This window comes from Corvus kubaryi, unplaced genomic scaffold, assembly GCF_017639235.1.
Source record: "Corvus kubaryi isolate FWS band 111438036 unplaced genomic scaffold, C.kubaryi_AGA036_p1.0 37266, whole genome shotgun sequence".
Classification (NCBI taxonomy): Eukaryota; Metazoa; Chordata; class Aves; order Passeriformes; family Corvidae; genus Corvus; species Corvus kubaryi.
This window is the reverse complement of record NW_024581081.1, coordinates 8,021,039-8,039,788: the sequence shown is the minus strand read 5'-3', so window position 1 is coordinate 8,039,788 and position 18,750 is coordinate 8,021,039. Positions and strand designations below refer to the sequence as shown.

Below are 18,750 nucleotides of genomic sequence, written 5' to 3'. Positions count from 1 at the left end.
CCAGATCTTGCTAGTCCTGCCCGGATAGATTACGTATGACCAAAACAGGTATTATCAACCCAAGGGAACTGTTACACCCTCCCAGCAGAGTCTACTTGAAAACACACGTTCCTTGCCACCAGAAAGATACCTACCATGCGTGACACAGGGTGGCAGGGCTCTAGGTGAGGCATATTCGCCATTCCAGGGCTAGTAAATATTCCTTTATAAAGAACATGTTCCCTGCAGGAAGAGTTTATGTTCTCCAGGCACTCAGACAGCAGGCAAAGCTTTCCCACTTACCCTGCAAGAGCAAATTTTTTCAAACCCTGTCAGCTACATGGCTCCTATCAGACTGCCTGTTGAGAAACTCCTTTTTCTTGGGACATGCTTAAACTTCCAGCCTGTCATGCAGTCTGTGTGGGCTGGACCCATACTCCCACAGTGCCCTGACAACTTCAGTCATGCTTTTTGGATGTGTCATTAAAGATTTCCTGTCCTCTGTGTGCTTCACAGGACAGGAGCAGAGACTAAATGTTGACTTCAGCAGGCAGAGGTCTGCTAAATCTCTGTGCCAAAGCATTCAGGCCTTACTTCCATCACAAATGATAGTCAAGAGGTGTACATGAATTTCTGGGTTTGCCCTTTGGGTTTGTGTTTGTTCTTGTTTTTTTAAAAGCTAACAGCACTTTTTTTTTTTAAAGTCTAAAGTCTTTATACTGGAAATCGGTTCCTCTTAGTGTCATCCTGGATTTAGGACCCTATAAGAGTTTAACTGCAATCAAACCAGGATCCATCTGGTGTTAGGCTATTTTTCCCCCACAGAACTCCCAGTAACAGCACATTTCTAGAAATACCTATCCAAAATACAAACATAACATCTTTAGATCTGCCTCTAGCAAAGATTTAGCATAAATAAAAAAACTCTTGTTTCAACAGTTATTTTCTGTTATCTCAGATTTATTTTCCAATGGAGAAAGAAGTAAAAATTACAAAAGTCTGTTGAATAAAACTCAACCAGCAGGTCAAAAGTAAGGTGAGACTTCCTGAGGGCTCCTCTGAGAATTCAGCCGGGAAAATTCCAATTATTCTTTTATTGGTTTACTTGCCCGCTAGGCAACAGATGGTCAAAAATCTGTATCAAAGTAGGGGCTCCAACAGACTACTTTATTATGAAGGTTTCCTAATAGAACAAACTACATAAGTCTCAGAAACTTAAATTTGATAAAAGAGAAATGTGAACGAGTTTTATTAGGAAAGTTTTACTTGTAGGCCTCTGAAACACTGGAAAACAAGATGAGGTTTTTGCACCGGAATGTTCAGCAACGTGTGCAACAGCATTCCCATAATAATGTATTTTTAAAGCCACTGATCATCAAGATTAACAAGCAATCAAAGAAATAGGTTCTTTAAAAACCTTCCTAAGAACTTCAACACCAACTTCAAGGTATCGAAAGGGGTTGTTGTGGTTTAACCCCAGATGGCAACTAAGCACCATATGGCTGTTTGCTCACTCCTCCCTCATGATGGGGAGGAGAATTAGAAATAAAAAGTAAAACTTACGGGTTGCGATAATAAAAGTTAGTAACTGAAACAAAGTCAAATACAATAATAATTATAATAATAACAATAATAATAGTAATAATGAAAAGGAGAATGAAAGGAATAAAATCCAAGACAGACAGGAGATGCACACAGAAGCGCTCATCACGTGCTGATTGATGTTCATCCCATCCCCATGCAGCAACTAGCCTCTACCAGCCAACTTCCCCCAGTTCATACAGTGGGCATGATGTTCTGTGGCATGGAATATCCCTTTGGCCAGTTTAGGCCAGGTGTTCTGGTCATGAGCCCTCACAGTTTCTGTGTACCAGCTCCCTGGCAGATCATGGGAAGCTGAAAAGTCCTTGACTTGGGGTAAGCTCTACTGAGCTACAACTAAAATTTCAGTGTGTTATCAATATTATTCTCATACTCAATACAGAACAGAGCACTGTACCAGCTACTGAGAAGAAAATTAACTCTGTCCCAGTTGAAACCAGGGCAGGGTACAAGCCTTTCTAGTTCTTCCTCAGATTCACATCCTGAAATATTCAAAGTAGGAAAAAAACCTAAACAAGGACAATGTTTTGGCAGAGAAGTGTCATTATTTACTAGACTTAGCCAGTAGCTTGTCCATGATATTGATTTTCTTATGTTGATTTGGTAAAAAAACACGATGAGACTTTCACCTTGACTGCAGCATGAAGTGGTGTATCTCACACAATAGATTTTACACATCCAGATTCTGTCTTTAATTCCAGCAGTCTGCACCTATGGAAAAACTCCTTTTAGCAGCTAAGATGCATATAGGATCTAATTGGCAGTGAAGCTCAGAGGACACACACTTTCTGAAGAGACTGGTAGAAGAAGGAGCTTTTTCTTACCAGAAAAGGTCTGGAACCATGGATTCATTTCATGCTGCAACTTTGTCTTTCCACAGGCTCTAATTTTCACATAACAGGTTTTAGAGTTCTATCAGTTACTTCAGCTTTCCACCACTTGTAAGCCCTTGAGTATGCACAGTATACCCCAGGGATGTGCCAGCTGCCACTGCTGAACCCAGCACCTGGTGCACTGTGGTGCTCTGCTTGAAGCCAGGTACAGTTCACTGGAAAAGAGATTTCTAAAAATTTATAATTCACACCTGTTACCATCCCAAATGCACCCTGGGTTGTGTCAAAAGCTTTGAATGCATTGCAGTGGCACTTACTGAAGTGTTTTAATCACACATCCAATCACTGAAGAATACCTATCTAGTCTTGCTAACTTAATAATTTCTTGCATTGAAATGAACCACAGCTTTTCTTCCTACCATCTGGAAATAAAAAGAAACAACCAGCTGCAAATTAGTATGCTTTCCACCTCCACTTTGAAACAAAAATTGCTTTATTGCACCATCAGAAAGAACAGAGCACGAAAACAGTGAAGGAAAGCAGTATCGTGGGCAGTAAGGAATTATCACACAACATTAAAAAATTAAGCCATTTCACGCTGTGGAGTTAAAATCAAATCTGTAAGCAGCATCTTTGCATTAAAATCCAACCTCACGTAGAAGAAAGCGTTATCTACCAGATACAGCAGGGGAATAGGAATATTTACTTCTAATCTTGTTACTGATTTGACATGTGGAACTCAGGGAAATTACGAGCATCAGCTCTGTTGTTTGGCAGAGGAAGACACATAGTCCTTGCCTATTTTTGTAAGGTACTTCAATATTTCATACATAAGTCAGTCAGTCACCATAATGTATCTCCATGTGAATAAATCCTATTACTTTCTTCTGTTTTAATAGCTATTTCTCAGAAACATGAAGAATTCAACAACGCATAAAGCCAAACAGAAGCAAAACAATTTAACACAAATAGAGAAAAAATCACTAAAGCAACTAGCAAAAACACACAGATCTGAAGTGCATCACACTCCACTTTCATGCAAGCACATTCCATCTAGAATAATAAAGATAAATTATGAGACAATATTTACATAAGGACCAAAGTAAGATACTTTTACACATGAGATTACTTACTCAAAACTCTAAATCACAGTCCTAAATATGATACTCGATGATACTTTCTCATTTGAATACAGTCTAGCTGAATATATCCACCATTTCATCAAGCTCAAAATAGAACACGAATTTGCAAATCTCAATGGGAAAATACTTTAACTGTTGTGAGAACTGGTTTACTGAACCATAAACTGATTTTATAGATATACTAGTCCTATTCAATTATTCACATGTTTAGGGCATCCCACATAGCAAACAAGAATTGTGGGAAACAAATTTGATTAGTTACACTGGAATAAGGACACCCAGGGTAATCACAACTGTATGTCCTATCAGCATATAAAGAGAAAGGAAAAGAACTGTAGTTGAACATACTATTTATGTTCACAAGGAAATGAAATGTAGAGGTTTTTGCTTATCTAGAAGAAAGTATTTAGAAATAAATAGGGATGTAGCATTTAGACACGTAAACTACATACACAAGACATTTAGCCAGCAATGTAAAGACACAGAGCAACTTAAATACTCTGTGGTTTTCAAACCTTATATATATTGTCTGTTTAGACGAACGGCAATTTATTGTAAAACAATGCACTTCACTTAGCTACAAAAATGTCTCTTGGTGGGATAGTTGACGATTCCAGAAATTCTTACAACTATAGCATGACTTTCCTAGTGGAAATACATCATTCCAACCTCTCAGGGCCAGAATAGCCCTAAGATAGCCCTGCATACGATGAAAGCAGGCAACATTAAATCAGTATGACAATTCATCAAAAAATACTCCAGTTGCCCAATCACAACTCTGGACTCACCAAGTCAGTCAAAGACCATCGACACTGACCAATGACTTTGAGACCCATTTCCTTAAATCCCTTTCCAGTAAGGTAGCACACGTATCAGAAATGCTTAGCAATCATCCAGTCTGAAGGTTTCATGTTCAGCACCCTCCTGCTGCCAGCACCTGCATTTGCAAACAGTGACCAACATGAAATGTGTGGATTGACACAACCTGTGACTCTGTAAGGAAAGCAGGATGCTTACATGGCATCTCTCAGACCTCAGCATAAAGGGGAGGGGAATGTAAAATTGCTGGTAATTCCAAAATAAAGGCCTAGCACTGAAGAGCCTGAACAGCAATGAGTAAATTGATAGTTAACACATCTTTACAAGGGAGAGATTTCTTTGCAAGTGTCTGGTCCTAGGAACGCAACCAGTTTCTTGTAATTGTCAACATCAATGTCTTGTCAATTGTCAATGATAAGAATTTGTAAACTGGTTACAATGGCATGACTGCATTGCTTCCTTACTAACTTCAAAGACAATGCAGTTTACCACATAACAATAGCTACCCAGCAGGAGAAAATGAAGTTCCCCTGGAGATGCGTGTACCTGAGATACACGGGATAGGAATATTTTAATGGTGGCATCTGAATTAACAAAAAGGAGTCCAGTTAAAATTCTTTCAGCTTTGCTTGCTGACATTTTAATCCTGCTTGAAATAATGCTCCTTTACAAGGGACAGCCAGCAATTGTCAGATACATTAGCATTACAGGAAACACTTCCTTAGGTTGCCAGTGCCTTTCTTATATATCTGTTGACAATTTGACTGTGCTTTTTTGATTCTTTCTTTTGCCACACTGCTACATGAAATGCCTAACTAATTCCAGAGTTACCACTAGGAAAAAAATTGCTGTTGGTTCTGGCTGCTCTTGTATTGGTTGCAGTTTACTCAAATGTAATAACTCAGAGCAAACTAATCCAGCAGGAAAGGAGTATGTTTCTTCCAGTCCAATAAACTGACTTGGCTTACTGCTGTGGTCCTGTTGGCAACACACCTAGCACAGGGTTGGACCCCAGGGTGAGAATCGGGGATCCAAGCCATCTTCCTACCGCTGGCAAAGCTGTTAGGTAGGCTCAGCCCATTTTGTTTTGCAACACCCGGAGCAAACCCTTTACTAGGTAAAGAGAGGCATCCAGCGTGCTAAAGCAGAGAAAATACTGCCACCTTCTCACAAAGGCTACTCAGGCATTTGGTCAGTTATGTGGGCAGCATTGTCTGGTGTGTAGTTTGTTTTCTACACATAGTACACAACTGAGCAATTCCCTAGAAAGGAGAAGCAATATTTTTGGGTTCTCCACTGAAGGAAAGATACAGAAATGTGCATTGCACACTTTGATATGGCTTCTAGGTAAAACCTTTTTCAAGTAGCTGTAATTTCCTCTAATATTACTGAGCAGAAAAACTATTACTAAAGGAAAAAAACCAACATCAAATACAAGAAAATAAAAGCATGCTGACGGGCATCCACAGGATGGGAAATCAGCTTACTGTATGGGAACACAGCCCAGCAGCAGAAATGGAGAACTGCAAGACAAAATACACAGGCTCCTATTTTCAACCATACTAATGGCTCATACATGGTTTTTCATGACTGTTTTTCCTTTGTCTTAGTTCATCCTTTAGCAAAATACATACAGAAATGTCACTGTAATCTCTCAAGATGCAGAACATAACAGTAGGGCACTAATCAGCAAAGCAGTTCCTGGTATGCATGTGCTTCAAGATCTACTGATAAAACATTACTCAGAAATGTGAAAGATTATCCCCATCTCCCTCATGACATCCAAGGACATGGTATAATGCAAGGTTAAGACCTGGGGCTCAAACTTCTGTTTGAGATGTTGAGAGAGCTTCCATCTTTTGCTTTGATTGAGATTCATGGCTACCAATAACTACTAGGATAAATGACAATGTCCTCAAAGCAGCATACAAAATACTCACAGGTGGCAGCTAGAAAACCTGACCTGAACATTCAGGTGGCTTCACTAAGTAAACAGAGCTGCACTAAAAGATACAACTGAAAACTAAAGACGTATCTTTGCACTGTAGGTAGGCAGAATGTAAATGCATAACAACTCCAATAATAAACTAAGGCCTAAATCTAAGGCCTGAGATAAGTCTCGGATTTACCTTTTTCTTATCAACATGAATTGTTGATTTACACAGTGTAACATCCTGTAGTGTTCATGGTTCTTTGGTTGCTCAACCAGAGTTGCAGCAGTGGACCAAGAGCCAGGCTGGAGTCCTGGATTTCTCAACAAATGTGTAAATGTACAGAGGTAAATTAAACAATCCTCACATTAGAGAAATTCATTGCTAAGTACTAATCACTCAAATTATTTACAGCATTTTGTGTTAATTTCTGTGCACCACTTACAGTTTACAGTAGCTGGGATTTTCAAACAGGAACACAATGACACTTCTTTGAGCCCTGTCCATTTTTGCTATACTGTTGAGTCAGCATTCCAACACTAACCAAAAACAGAGCCATGGAAATCACTGATCACAGAACTGTCAAAGTTGGAAAAACCCTCTAGCATCACCAAGTCAACCATCAAACTATATAATATGTATAAATAAGTAACAAGACCTGCTGTGGAGTGTTTAAAATTTAATTGTCCATTAGTAAATCATACAGCCTACAGCTTCTGAAACTCTACAAGAGATGGAAGTTCTCTGGTTTGCTTTAGAGTTTTCTCATTTCCTTTAGGCTGTAGGCTTCAAAGGAAAAGGTCTATGCCATTCTTGTACAGCATACAGCTGGGAAAATAGCTACTTTTAAAAATATACTAAGCAGAGATTCCGAGGCCTTCCCATATTAATCTTAAATACAATGATCAATTTTTAAGGCTCTTCTCCCTTTTGTGGAGGGAGATGTATAGACTTCTATAATGAAGTCCCCAAGAGTTAAACATCCAAGCTATTTAATTTTTAGCAGATCTCTGGACATGTTGCTACTTTCTGAAGGGTTTTTTCCCCCACTTTAAAGCCACATACAGTACAGTCTCAGCCTACTGGGGAAGAGGTGAAATCAGATTTTTGCTCTGTGTTTGCACTTGGTGACTCTAAAGTAACATCTTTTCAAACTATATTGTAAACAAAAGAGGATACCTACTCTAACTTGCCTCCGGACCTTGGCACTACTACTGCATGTTGCAATGTCTAAGAGTGCCAATCACATTTTAAAAGCTCAACCAAGCAAAATATGTGCTCATAGTGTGCCATGTAGTTTTAAAAGGACAAAAAAGTAGAAGACCAAGTGTCACGGAAGAGAAAATTCAATACAGACTTTAAAATAAAATCCTACGTAAGTCCCATTTCAGTCATTGCCGCACCGTTTGAGATTTTCTGAAGGATTACTTTTGCCTCTTAATACTGAGAAATCTTCCCACACTTGGAAATAATGATAGTTTTAGTATGTATTTCATAGAATCATAGAATGATTTGGGTTGGAAGAGACCTTAAAGATCATCTTGTTCCAACCCCCCTGCCATGGGCAGGACACCTTTCACAAGATCAGGTTGCTCAGAACCCCATCCAATGTGGCGTTAAACATTTCCAGGGATGAGGCATCTATCTTCTCTGTGCAACCTCTGCAAGTGCCTCACCACCCTCACAGTAAAGAATTTCCTCCTAATATGCAAACTAAACCTACTCTCTTTCAGTTTTAAGCCATTTCCTGTTGTCCTATCACTACATGCCCTTGTAAAAGGTCCCTCTCCAGCTTTCTTGTGGGTTCCCTTCAGGTACTGGAAGGACACAATGAGATCATTCCAGAATCTTCTCTTCTCCAGGCTGAACAATCCCAATTCTCTCAGCCTTTTCTCATAGGAGAGGTGCTCCATAAACATTTTCAATAAAGCTGAGAAAAGGACTACTTCTACAGTCATTTCAACATACAACAACTAGAAATATCATACAGCCAGTACAACAAAGAAAATAAGTCACAAAATCTAAACACTGCCTGAAATGTATTTTCTTTTGCAAAAGCCACAATTCTGAAACTACATTCATCTCTCATTCTGCTTATTGAAAAAAAACAAAGTGAACAATGATGTGTCTTAACCATATAATTTCAATATCTAATTCTGGTTGGTTGGTCCCTCTTTTACCTTAAACTAACTTATACATCTAGTCTTAGAAACCTTCTGTGAAGAAGCTACTATTAGAGAATTTAAGGTTATTCAGCTGAGTCAGTTTAAACAGTCTTTAAATAATTGAAAGGCACAGAAGGAGGTACTCATACTACAAGTCGAATGAAATTCAGAGGTGCATTTTAACCTTTTCATTTTAGTTTTGAGTTTTTTCTAACATATTCAGAATAAACATTCAGTGTGTCGGACATGAAATGCACAAGGAGCAAAATATATGACAAAACCCTATTCTCGTAGTACCAGTGCTCTCAAAAGCTGTATTTGCAATGATAATAAATTATGCTTGAAAACATCCTATACAGAGATTCTGGTCATGCCAGAAGTTTTCAATTTGTAGTAGAGGACAGCAGAAAGATGCAGAAAGCCTCTACTTGCTGTTATCGTAACAGTCTGGACTCAAAATTTTCAGGAGAAAGATGGAATTCTGCTGTTAAAGTTTCTAGCAGTAAATAGTATGCAACTTTGTCAGAGGGCACAGACTCAATTTCTCACACACAAGCAAAGAGTATTTGGAACACTGGGCTACTGGGCTGGCTTGTTCCACTGGCAAAACCTGTTTCCCAGCCTAACCTGCAACTGGCATTTCCCTGGCTCCTCAAAAATGATGTGATAACTTCTGAAACTGCTCAAGTGACTGGCACAGAATCCGTTTAGAGTACGGACTACGGTAATTCTTAGGAAGCATCAGATAGTAAATGCTTGGAGTCTGGTGACAGCTGGTGTACCACTTGGATTCGTAAGTGCTTCTCTTACAAGGGCGCTGGCAGACTGTTTTCAGAGATGTGTATCTTTTCCTTTCCAAGGAAAAGGAAATCCGTATGTTCTTCCAAGAGGCACTTTGATACTTTTGTGAAGCACAGCCACTTGAAAAGCTTTGCTCCATTCATTCCTTTCAGTCCTGCTCTTAACCAGGACCACATTGCTGTTTTGTCCTCACAAGAAACAATCTGTTTAAGGTTTAGGCAAGGTTCTTCAGTAAAAAAGACAACTGGTACATTTCTCCTTGATCTTCTGGGTCACCATCAGTAACTACTGTAGGTCTTCAGTTGAATTTTGCACAAATGTCGTAACTCTCAAGCAGCTCAGGTCAGACCCAGAAACAGTAGGGATTTAGATAGCTAATTCCCAAGAAACTTTTTATTACTGTTCTTTAATCCTGAAGACATCAAAACTCTCATAGGAATCCTAATTTTTCCTCAAAAGGCTAAACTTCCACTTCTTCGCAGGCCAATAAATATTTTGGTCTTCATATGGCTAAGTAGCTTGTAACCTACTTTATAATTAACCTGAAGCAGTGACTAAAAGAGACATTTGTCCATAGATCATGATGTTCCTCTATCCAAAAAACGTCACAGATTATTAAAATGACAATGCAGTGGGCCAAAGTGAAACAAGGAAAGAACCAAAACAGCCAACAAATAAATGAAAACAAGAGAAACTACAGATTTAAAAGACCTTTTTTAAATTACATTCAGATAAAAGTGAAAATCCTGCCATGTAATGGTCAGGAACTGCAGGATTTGGTTGTTAAGTTTTAGAAGTCCTGTTCTGAAAGCATACATGACATTTAGCTTAGGATTTGATTTGGAGATGTCAGTAGAATAATAATAAAAATTCCAGCTTTACAAAAGGGTTAAAAAATAGAAAATGTTTAATGAAAGGCGATTTTGGAGGAGATTACTCTCTTGCTTTTCAACTGTTTGTTTCAGACAGGAATAATGACCCTAGGGCAAACATAAAAGGACTACAGAGGCAGCAGTTGCAGTCCTGCACCTGCTGAGAGCTGCTGGGGTGGCTCCTCATCACTGGGAATTTAGCAAAGCAAGTGGAACTGGAGGATACAGAAGTGAGGACAGAGTTTGTAAGAAACACATTCCATCCATCAGCAGCCAGCACTGCTCCAAACAATAATACAGTCCTGCTAATCCATGGCTTCTCCAGTTTCTGTCAGGAGATGGTTTTTTATTACTTACTGGCCTGTAAAGCAGGCCAAATATTGGTTTAGAGCGACTTTCGACACCCTTTCTTTCAGCAAGCACAAGCAGGATTTTGGCACAGCTGATTGCTGTGTAATCCCATGAGAAACCAGGAACTACCACCCTGCCTGGAACACAAGACAGGGACAGACCCAGATTTCCTCCCTGATACTGCTTACTTCAGTAGAGAAAACAAGACGTCTGTCCTGGGCACACAAGAGATAATGTGACCAATCTGCCAGCTGTAACTCATCTCCGTTACTCATCTCTTATCAGACTGTGCATTCTGTCCTGAAGTCCAGAGCCTAATATCTTTCTCAAAAATGGTTATTATCATTGATTTTGAAAAAAATACAGGGGTTTTGGAGATATTCACACAACACGTTTTTGGTTTGTGTGTTCTGGCAGGGTTGCTTGGTTTTGTTTTGTGGGATTTTTTATTTGCATGGGGTTTTTAACTTGTCAAGTCCTTTCTTTTCTAGTTTTAAACGTGAAAATTTTTTAATTTTTTACTATTTCATCGAACATTCCCATGATTTTGTGTTGTAAGGCAGAGATATCAGAAACATTCAAGATACTTTCTCAGTATTAGTCCATACATACCCAACTTCTTTCACAGCTTCCCTAGCTGATGGTCTTTTTGTCTCTTCTTCCTAAGGAGTTCTAGAAAACCCTAGTTCAAATCCTTGTCCTGAGAATAACATTAAGCTGAACTCAACTGAAACCTCCCACATCCCAGGAGCGACAGCATCTTAACCCCAGGGCCAGAATAAAATATGACAGCAGCAAGTCTGGAACTGCTCCATGAGCATAAAATGAAGGAACTTCCCCTGAGAAGAAAGCAGGCACAGGCAGACAGAATGACTCTTTGACTTTGTGTTTATACCACGTCATGCAATATTCAGGGCGCCTGGTTCCAGGACAGTCTATTGATCTGGTGGCCAGCAGCCTTGGGGCCAGTAGCTGTGATTACCCTGTTCCAGAAAACCCTGTAGGCTTCAACCACTTGGCTTCAGATCCTACCAGTTGGCTTACTGAATGTAATCCTTCTCCTTTGGCATCCTTCTCAACCTACCTTATAATTTCCTTTGCTGTTCTTAGAAGCTCTCCTGTATAAAAACCACTCTGTTGCAGAGCACAGCACAACCTCCCTTTGCCTTCGAGATTATCCACAGCAAATTACCTTTTCCTGTAGATGTTGTTTCCAAGTAACAAACAACTCAAAAGAGAAACAAAATTCCCAACGTTTGGCATTCTCACTCAATGGCAGATGAATAGCTGCAATTCATCACACCAATTTAAATAATCTATGAGTGCTGCAGTCAGAGCAACAGCACAATGAAGCTTCAGTGTTCTGCTGGAGTCAGGGGTGACTACCAGCGAGACAGATCTGACTTTAATCCATCACAAGTTTGTATATTTTCAGATAAGAGGCAACAAAAAATCGTATGTCAGGTCTCTAGACAAATATTTGGTATAAATTATGAAACACATTTATTTGGTGTGTATTAATGAGATAATACAGGCATCACCAGGGACACAGCCCACATATTCTGACAGCAGCAGAAGTGACATATGCATTTTACATTGAATTCAAGCATAGGACAAAACCCTTTGTTTTCCCTAAAGCCTCTAAAGTGAACTATCCTCTTATTTATTATGCTATCTATTTAAGTTATATTCACATTTTTCTGTAAGATATGAGAGACCCTAGTAGTCTCTTCCACCTGAAGGCTCTACTGTAAGAGCCTACAAATCTTATGATGTCTTTGTAATGCTCCACTGTGATGCTTTCATGGCACTCTCTCATCTTCTATGAATTTGTTAAGATCTGTAATGCACACTGAATAAGCACTGGATGTGGGGCCTGTTCCCCTGGGGGGAAAGAAAGGCAAGAAAATAAAGCACTTGCGAGAAGAACATGGAGAAAATGATGCAGACTGCCAGGCTTCTCTCTCCCTGGTCTCTTCATAAGGAATACGTTCCTTTGCAGTACGTTCTTTTGTAGTACCAACTCCAGCGGAGACTCACAGCCTGTTACTTTTCATAAATAAAGGCATAGTTTAGTTTCTCTTCTAAGTCATCAGTAGCAATGCTTATGGGAGTCAGACCTAACAGAGAGAGAGAACACCCTTTTGTAAGAGAACACCCTTACAAATCAAATTATATATGCATTAACTCCTCATACAGCTTGGCAGTTAAATAACTTGAATGCAAAACTGTCCCTGAAAGCCGTATTGTATCTTTACTAGCACTTCAACCAAGCACTTTCAAAGTAACAGCCTCTGTCAGCCTTTATCTGCAACTACTGAATCACTACTGTTCCTTACTCCATTCAGAGTACAGCAAGCAGAAACTCAGACTCAGTACATTATGGATCCTGGGTGACATTCCCTGAATGCAGCACAATACCCATCCTCAGCACCTACAATGAGACTGGTACAGGCTGAATTGCGGAGATGCTGCTTTCACAGACCACTTTGCCATCAACCATGTTACAGGATTCAAAGTGGTTGAATACTAACAGTCCTCTCCTCTTGTATTGTCTGAACTCCTGTGGCTCAAATGAGAGGCCAGCTGACCTTCATCAAAAAATTTAAAACATGCATTGCCATTGTAGACAAGGCAACTTCTCCTCACTTGGCCTTGTCCTGATTTAGAGATTTGCAAAGGAGATCTTCACTTCCTTCTAATGGGTATCTTGCCAACCCTATCACGGCAGAGAAGGATAAGGATCCAAAGAAGCTCTTTCTCAGCAGCCCTCTGCTATCTAAGTGTTATGTGAAATCTCCAGTCATGCTTGTAGATAGCAAGGCTTGTAGAAGAAGGGAAAAATACTCAAAGCTGGACAGTCAGAATAAGACTTACAGTCCATTCGTATAAAATGCCATGGGATATCCACACACTGAGAAGAGTCTTTCCAGAAACAAACATAAAACCACAGGCCCCAAGTTCCTAAAACAGCAGCTCCTTTCCTTCCCTACCTATTTTCCTTCAACAAGCGGAAGGCAGTGTACTCTTCATATCTGTCAACACAACCAGCATCAATTTCTTTGGTTGCTTCATTCTGCTTACAACTTGTGTAATTCAGTTTTCCCATATTGTGCCAATATGAGATGAAATGTTAGACACTGACAGCATGCTAAGACAAGTGAAAACACCACCTGGAAGGGCAAGTGCAAAAAATTACTTCATTTTTATTGTTAGAAATAAAAGACTTCAGTACAGATGGCACCACAACAAAGCCAACCAGAAAGAACTGCTTCAGTATGATGATTTGATGGCATCTAGCACTGAGACAAGCAAAGACCATAGATGTGTGTCAGGTATTAATTACAGGGAGTTTCCAAGACAGACACTATTTAAATGCACACAACTGTATATTCTTAGTGTTTATGCTGTCAATTATTAATGACCAAATTGCTTCATCTTACACATAGCTCATATGGCATTCTGCACAACTGCTTAAGTTGCATAGGGAAGAATAAAGTCAGAAGAGAAACCTGCTGCCAGTCACTGCTCCAATCTGCTGAAGCCTCACCACCAGTCCATTTCACTGCCCTTTGTTTGCCCGTCCTTCAGGCAGCTTGTGACAGTCCTGTGACAGCCCATGTGCACAGTAATATTAATTGCTTTCAAGTAGCAATTTGCCTTATTCTGCAATCTCCTTTCATTTAAGATTTTTTTTTCGAAGTCTTAACTGGCTTTATCATTTTCTTCAAGGATTTTCTCTAGTGAGTAAGAAGCCAAAGACTATAATAAGGACGGGAGGGAACAAGAAGTCAAGTCAGGGTTGCCAAATTTAAATACTTTCTCTACATGCTTTATATAGAAAACTGAAAGGCTATGAAAGAAGCCTTCTCCTCTGCACAAGGGGTAGGTGTGTATTTATTTACATATAAGAGACAAATTCAGTCAGCTGAACACAAGGAACATCCGGGTGCTCCCTGTAATTTCACTTACACACAGAAACAACCCAGCAATTGCTCTTTTCTGCTTTTGCTCTTTTCTGCTTTTGCTCTTTTGGCAAAGAGAGGGCATTTCAGGTGTACAGTTTATAACAATACAGCACATTTTGAATGTTCAAACACTTCTGAACAACTGCTTGAGGTGGCCAGGTGAGTTCTTCTGCCTGTCTTTCATTTTAATGACCATTTCAAGAGACTTGAAAGATTTCTTGCACAGATGCAGAGTTAATTGAGGGGAAAAAAATGCACCTCATCAGAAATACGTGCGCTCTGGGGAGAATTCAAACACGCATTGGACACACCTTATTGGTCTGGATTTACATTTTATCTTGTCTACTTGTACAAACTCTAATTTATATTAAACAGGAATTAGGTACAGCTAAAGGCCACTGCATAAAACAAGAAAGAGACAAATTTGGTTAAAAAGGGCCCAACTCAAAGGACTATCAGACACAAAAGGAAGAACCACCACTTGATGCCTGGTCTATTACATCAATGATGACTGGATGACTTCAGTTTATGAAGGTGACAGAAATAACTAAAACTCACGCATGTCAGACCTCTGGGTTTTCTAAGCATATGCCATGTAAGTGGCATTTTCCAAAAGGTTTTCCGTTTGGACAATGGTTCCTTGGGTCTTCTTCCCTTGTAAGGCCTCGATGATCAAGCCAGCTGAACACACAGGGCCAGGTTATACCTTGCCCTTCAGCAGACGTGCAGTGGGAAAGAGATGTCCCTGTCTAAGCTGTACTGGTGAATCCAAACATCCAGTAGCTGTGTATCAGCAGGAAGCGTTAAGGTGTTACCAACTCAGCCCCACCCCCTCTGTTCCAACTGCGAACACTTTTTGACTGATTCATCAAAAAAAAAAAACCAACCAAAATCCAAAACAAGCAAACGAACAAAAAAAACCCCCAAAAACCAAACCAACAACAACAAAAAAACCAACCAAACAGGACTTTTTTCAATATATTTTTTTAAAAAATGTGGGTTATTACATTACAGAAAAACTCATTTGAATATAAAAATAGCTCTTGGACAAAATACCTAACAGTGTAACTGATTAGGAATGAAAACAAGCATTATAAGGTCAATTCAACTCCTTAAGCTTTAAGTGCTTTATAGTTTCACTGAATAAAAAAGAAAAAAAAAAGGAAAGAAAAAAAATTGAGTGCTGAAGTACTATCACAATTCCATGCTTTTCTTCACCAGGACTATTATCATATGTTGATTAATGCACAGAAATTTCTTCACTGAAAGCATTTAACTGCCACAAGTGTGTCACTTTCTCTCTTCTTACAAACTCTAACGCTAGTAACTAAGAACTGGGGAGGGGAGGTGCTGTGGCAACACCCATAAGCCTGTTTCACTTTTTAAAAACACAGACTTCCTGATGACTCTAACCTGTATACTCAATGACAACTACTTATAGGACAAGCATTGCCTGTTTGAGATCAGTCAGGAAGCACTAACATATGATCAGGTAACCAAATTATTAAATGTCATTATTAATATCAGTTGTGCTAACTTGGGGGCAGGGGAAGGAAGAAAAAAAGAAAAAAGGAACAGTGCCTCTTTTATAGTAATATCAATATACTGCCAAGACACAAAGCCCTTTCTGGTTGTACAAATGTCAGGGTGATTTTTTTTTAAACCTTTTCTTATTTGATAAGCCCTTATTATTTATGGCAGTGACCTGCATTCAAATCACTAGAGCCCAACTTCCCAGCACAAATGCTTGCACTCATCCTTTAAGAGAAAGCTGTCCACTATGATCGTATGAGAAATGCAACTACTGTAAAAATAAGTGCTTGTAAAAACTATGGTCACAGGAACGTTTCCTCGAGCTTTTCAAAACACCAATGCAAATCACTACTTGGAAGAAAAAAAGCATTGTCTTTCAGTCACTTACATGCAAATGTTAAATGGAACTTGACAGTAAAATATGAAAATGAAATTTAACTTCATTACAACCAGGTTAGCAGCCCGTCCCCGTCCATCCGTGTGTGTCCCCCCCTCCCCCTCCCACTGCAAAAAATCAGCCTGGGGAAAAAAAAAAACCAAAGGAGAAAGCAAAGAAGACCAAGAGCTTAAGAAGACACCCCTAGAAGCATTTAAAAGTTCAAAGAAAGAGATGGGCACCTCGCCGGATTTTCGAAACCGCCAACGATTTCAAGGTGGGGTACTTGGCAACCGGGCTCTTGGCGCTGCATTCGGGGGGGTTTCAAACACGGGTGATGCATCCTACACAAAACATGCCTGCACGGGAGAGTTTGGGAAGCACCGCTCCCTTCGGAGCCCCCCTCACGCCCAGGGCAGCGGGGCCGGTGCGGGGCCGGCGGTCGCTCCGTGCCCCCGGTCCTGGGCGTGCGGCGGCCCCGGCCCGTGCCCACAGCCCCGGCTGCCCCACACCGGCCCCGCCGCCGCCGCAGGGCCCTCAGGGGTCCGGGCCTCCCCGGAAGGCCTCCGGCGGCGGGCGAACCGCCTTTTGCCTTACCCGTGGTGGAGAGGACGGTGCTGGCGAAGAAGAGGGAGGAGGTGAAGTCCCAGTTCCAGTTTCCCGAGGCGTTGCTGAGCACCGAGACGCCGTAGTTGCTGGCCTCCAGCACCCGCATCAGGAATTGCTCCAGCTGCTGTTCCGAGAGGCAGGCGTGCTCCTCCAGGAAGCGCTGCTTCAGCTTGCCCAGCTCTTGGCGCAGCAGGTCTTCGTAGGGCAGCTCCACCGAGGAGAAGACCACGGCGCCGAACACCAGGTAGAGCAGGTAGCCCAGGACCAGCAGCGCGAAGCACCAGGCGGAGCGGTGCTGCTCCACCAGCCGCACGCAGGAGCTGCCCGCCAGCGACTGCAGCATCTTCCCGAGCCGGGGCCGCCTGAGCCCCGGGCCGGGCCGCCGAGGGGAGTGGGGGCTGAGGGAAAGAGGGAAGGGGAGAAGGGGAGCGCGGCCGCCGCCTGCCCCCTCTGCAGCCGCTGGCTGACTTGGAGGGCGCGGAGCGGCGCTGATGTGGCGCTCACGTGGCGGCACGGCGCAGGTACCGCGGCGGAGGGAGGGACGCGGGGAGGAAGGGCCTCCCCCTCCTGCTGCCGCTGCCGATGCTGCTCCCGCCGCTTCGGCCGCCGGCTGGGACGCCGGCGCTTTCTCTCGTTGCAGTTCCTTGTCTCCGAGTAACGCGTGGAATCCCCCGCTGGCGCTCAGAGAAGCCGAGCGAGAGCCTCCCCCCGCCGCGCGCTGCGTCGGAGCTTTATTCCCCTTTCCACACAAAAGTCTCTGGAGATTTCCTTGCCCCGCTGCTCCCCGCCCCCTGCAGTGAGAACCCCCCAAAACAGCAATTCCTTCCACTATTGTTTTTTGTTATGATTTACTTATTTATTCATTCGTTCACGTTTCAACGCGGAATAACGTGACGCAGTGTGAAGCAGGAGGCTGAATTTCATTCAGTGCAGAATGTGATGAGTTCAAGGAGAAACCCAGATGTAAGGCGTTGAAGTCCTCCCTCAGGTCTGTAACTTCAAAATGGGGCCTGTTCGGGGGTGCAGTTTGAACCAGCTGACCTCCAGAAGCTCCCCAGACAAGCTAAAAGAGTCTTTGCTCCTGTGCAGGGCTCCTGCAGACACTTTTTAATGGTGTGGAGTGCCTGGCTAGTGCTCAGGGCAGCATCCACAGTGAATGCAAATGCGCTGTGCAGTCCCAGCCAGCGATCTTCACAAGTTTCACTCTGAATGCTTCTTTCTTCATCCATCTCAAACTCCAACCAGCAACCACACAGTAAATTTGCCAGATGAAGTTCCCCACCAGATGAAAAGAGCAGTAAAAATTATAGCTTCCCAAAGTGTCCCTTAGGGTGAATAAAGACAGCTTGTGGTAAAGGAGAGAGAGAAGATTCCCTGGTCACAAAGTTCTGCCATTCACCTCTCAGCTGATGGCAATTTATACAGACACAAAGTAGTAGCTTGCAATTTAGAAACTTACTAGGACTGAGCCAGGGAGTTTGGACAGGGTAAATAAAACCCAGCAGCCTATCTTAAGTTGTTAGGTACCCCTTTAAGCTTTAAGGACTACTGTGGGAAAAGAATAGAAAAATGAAAGGGACAAAACAATTTTTCAGTCTAGAAACTTAAAACAATATATTAACATTTCCTTTTATACAACAGCTGCATGAAACTATGGGATTAATCTGGCCTGACAGAACAGCTCATCCAGTTCCTGATCTATTCCCACTGCCAGCCACAGCTGGGTCATTCCAGGGGCTTCAGCGCATCCCCCACCCCCTTGTTTCATG

General features: G+C 41.6%; 1 protein-coding gene across 1 annotated transcript in view; it reads right to left on the bottom strand.

Annotated features, from left to right (window-relative positions):
• Positions 1–17,657, bottom strand: part of KCNK1 (potassium two pore domain channel subfamily K member 1) — a 34,978-nt gene extending 17,321 nt beyond the window's left edge. Inside the window, exon 1 of the mRNA XM_042025261.1 lies at positions 16,970–17,657. Within this exon, the coding sequence (XP_041881195.1) occupies positions 16,970–17,324 (355 nt within the window). The 5' untranslated portion in view covers positions 17,325–17,657. The remainder of the gene's footprint in view (positions 1–16,969) is intronic.
• Between the last annotated feature and the right edge of the window lie 1,093 nt (positions 17,658–18,750).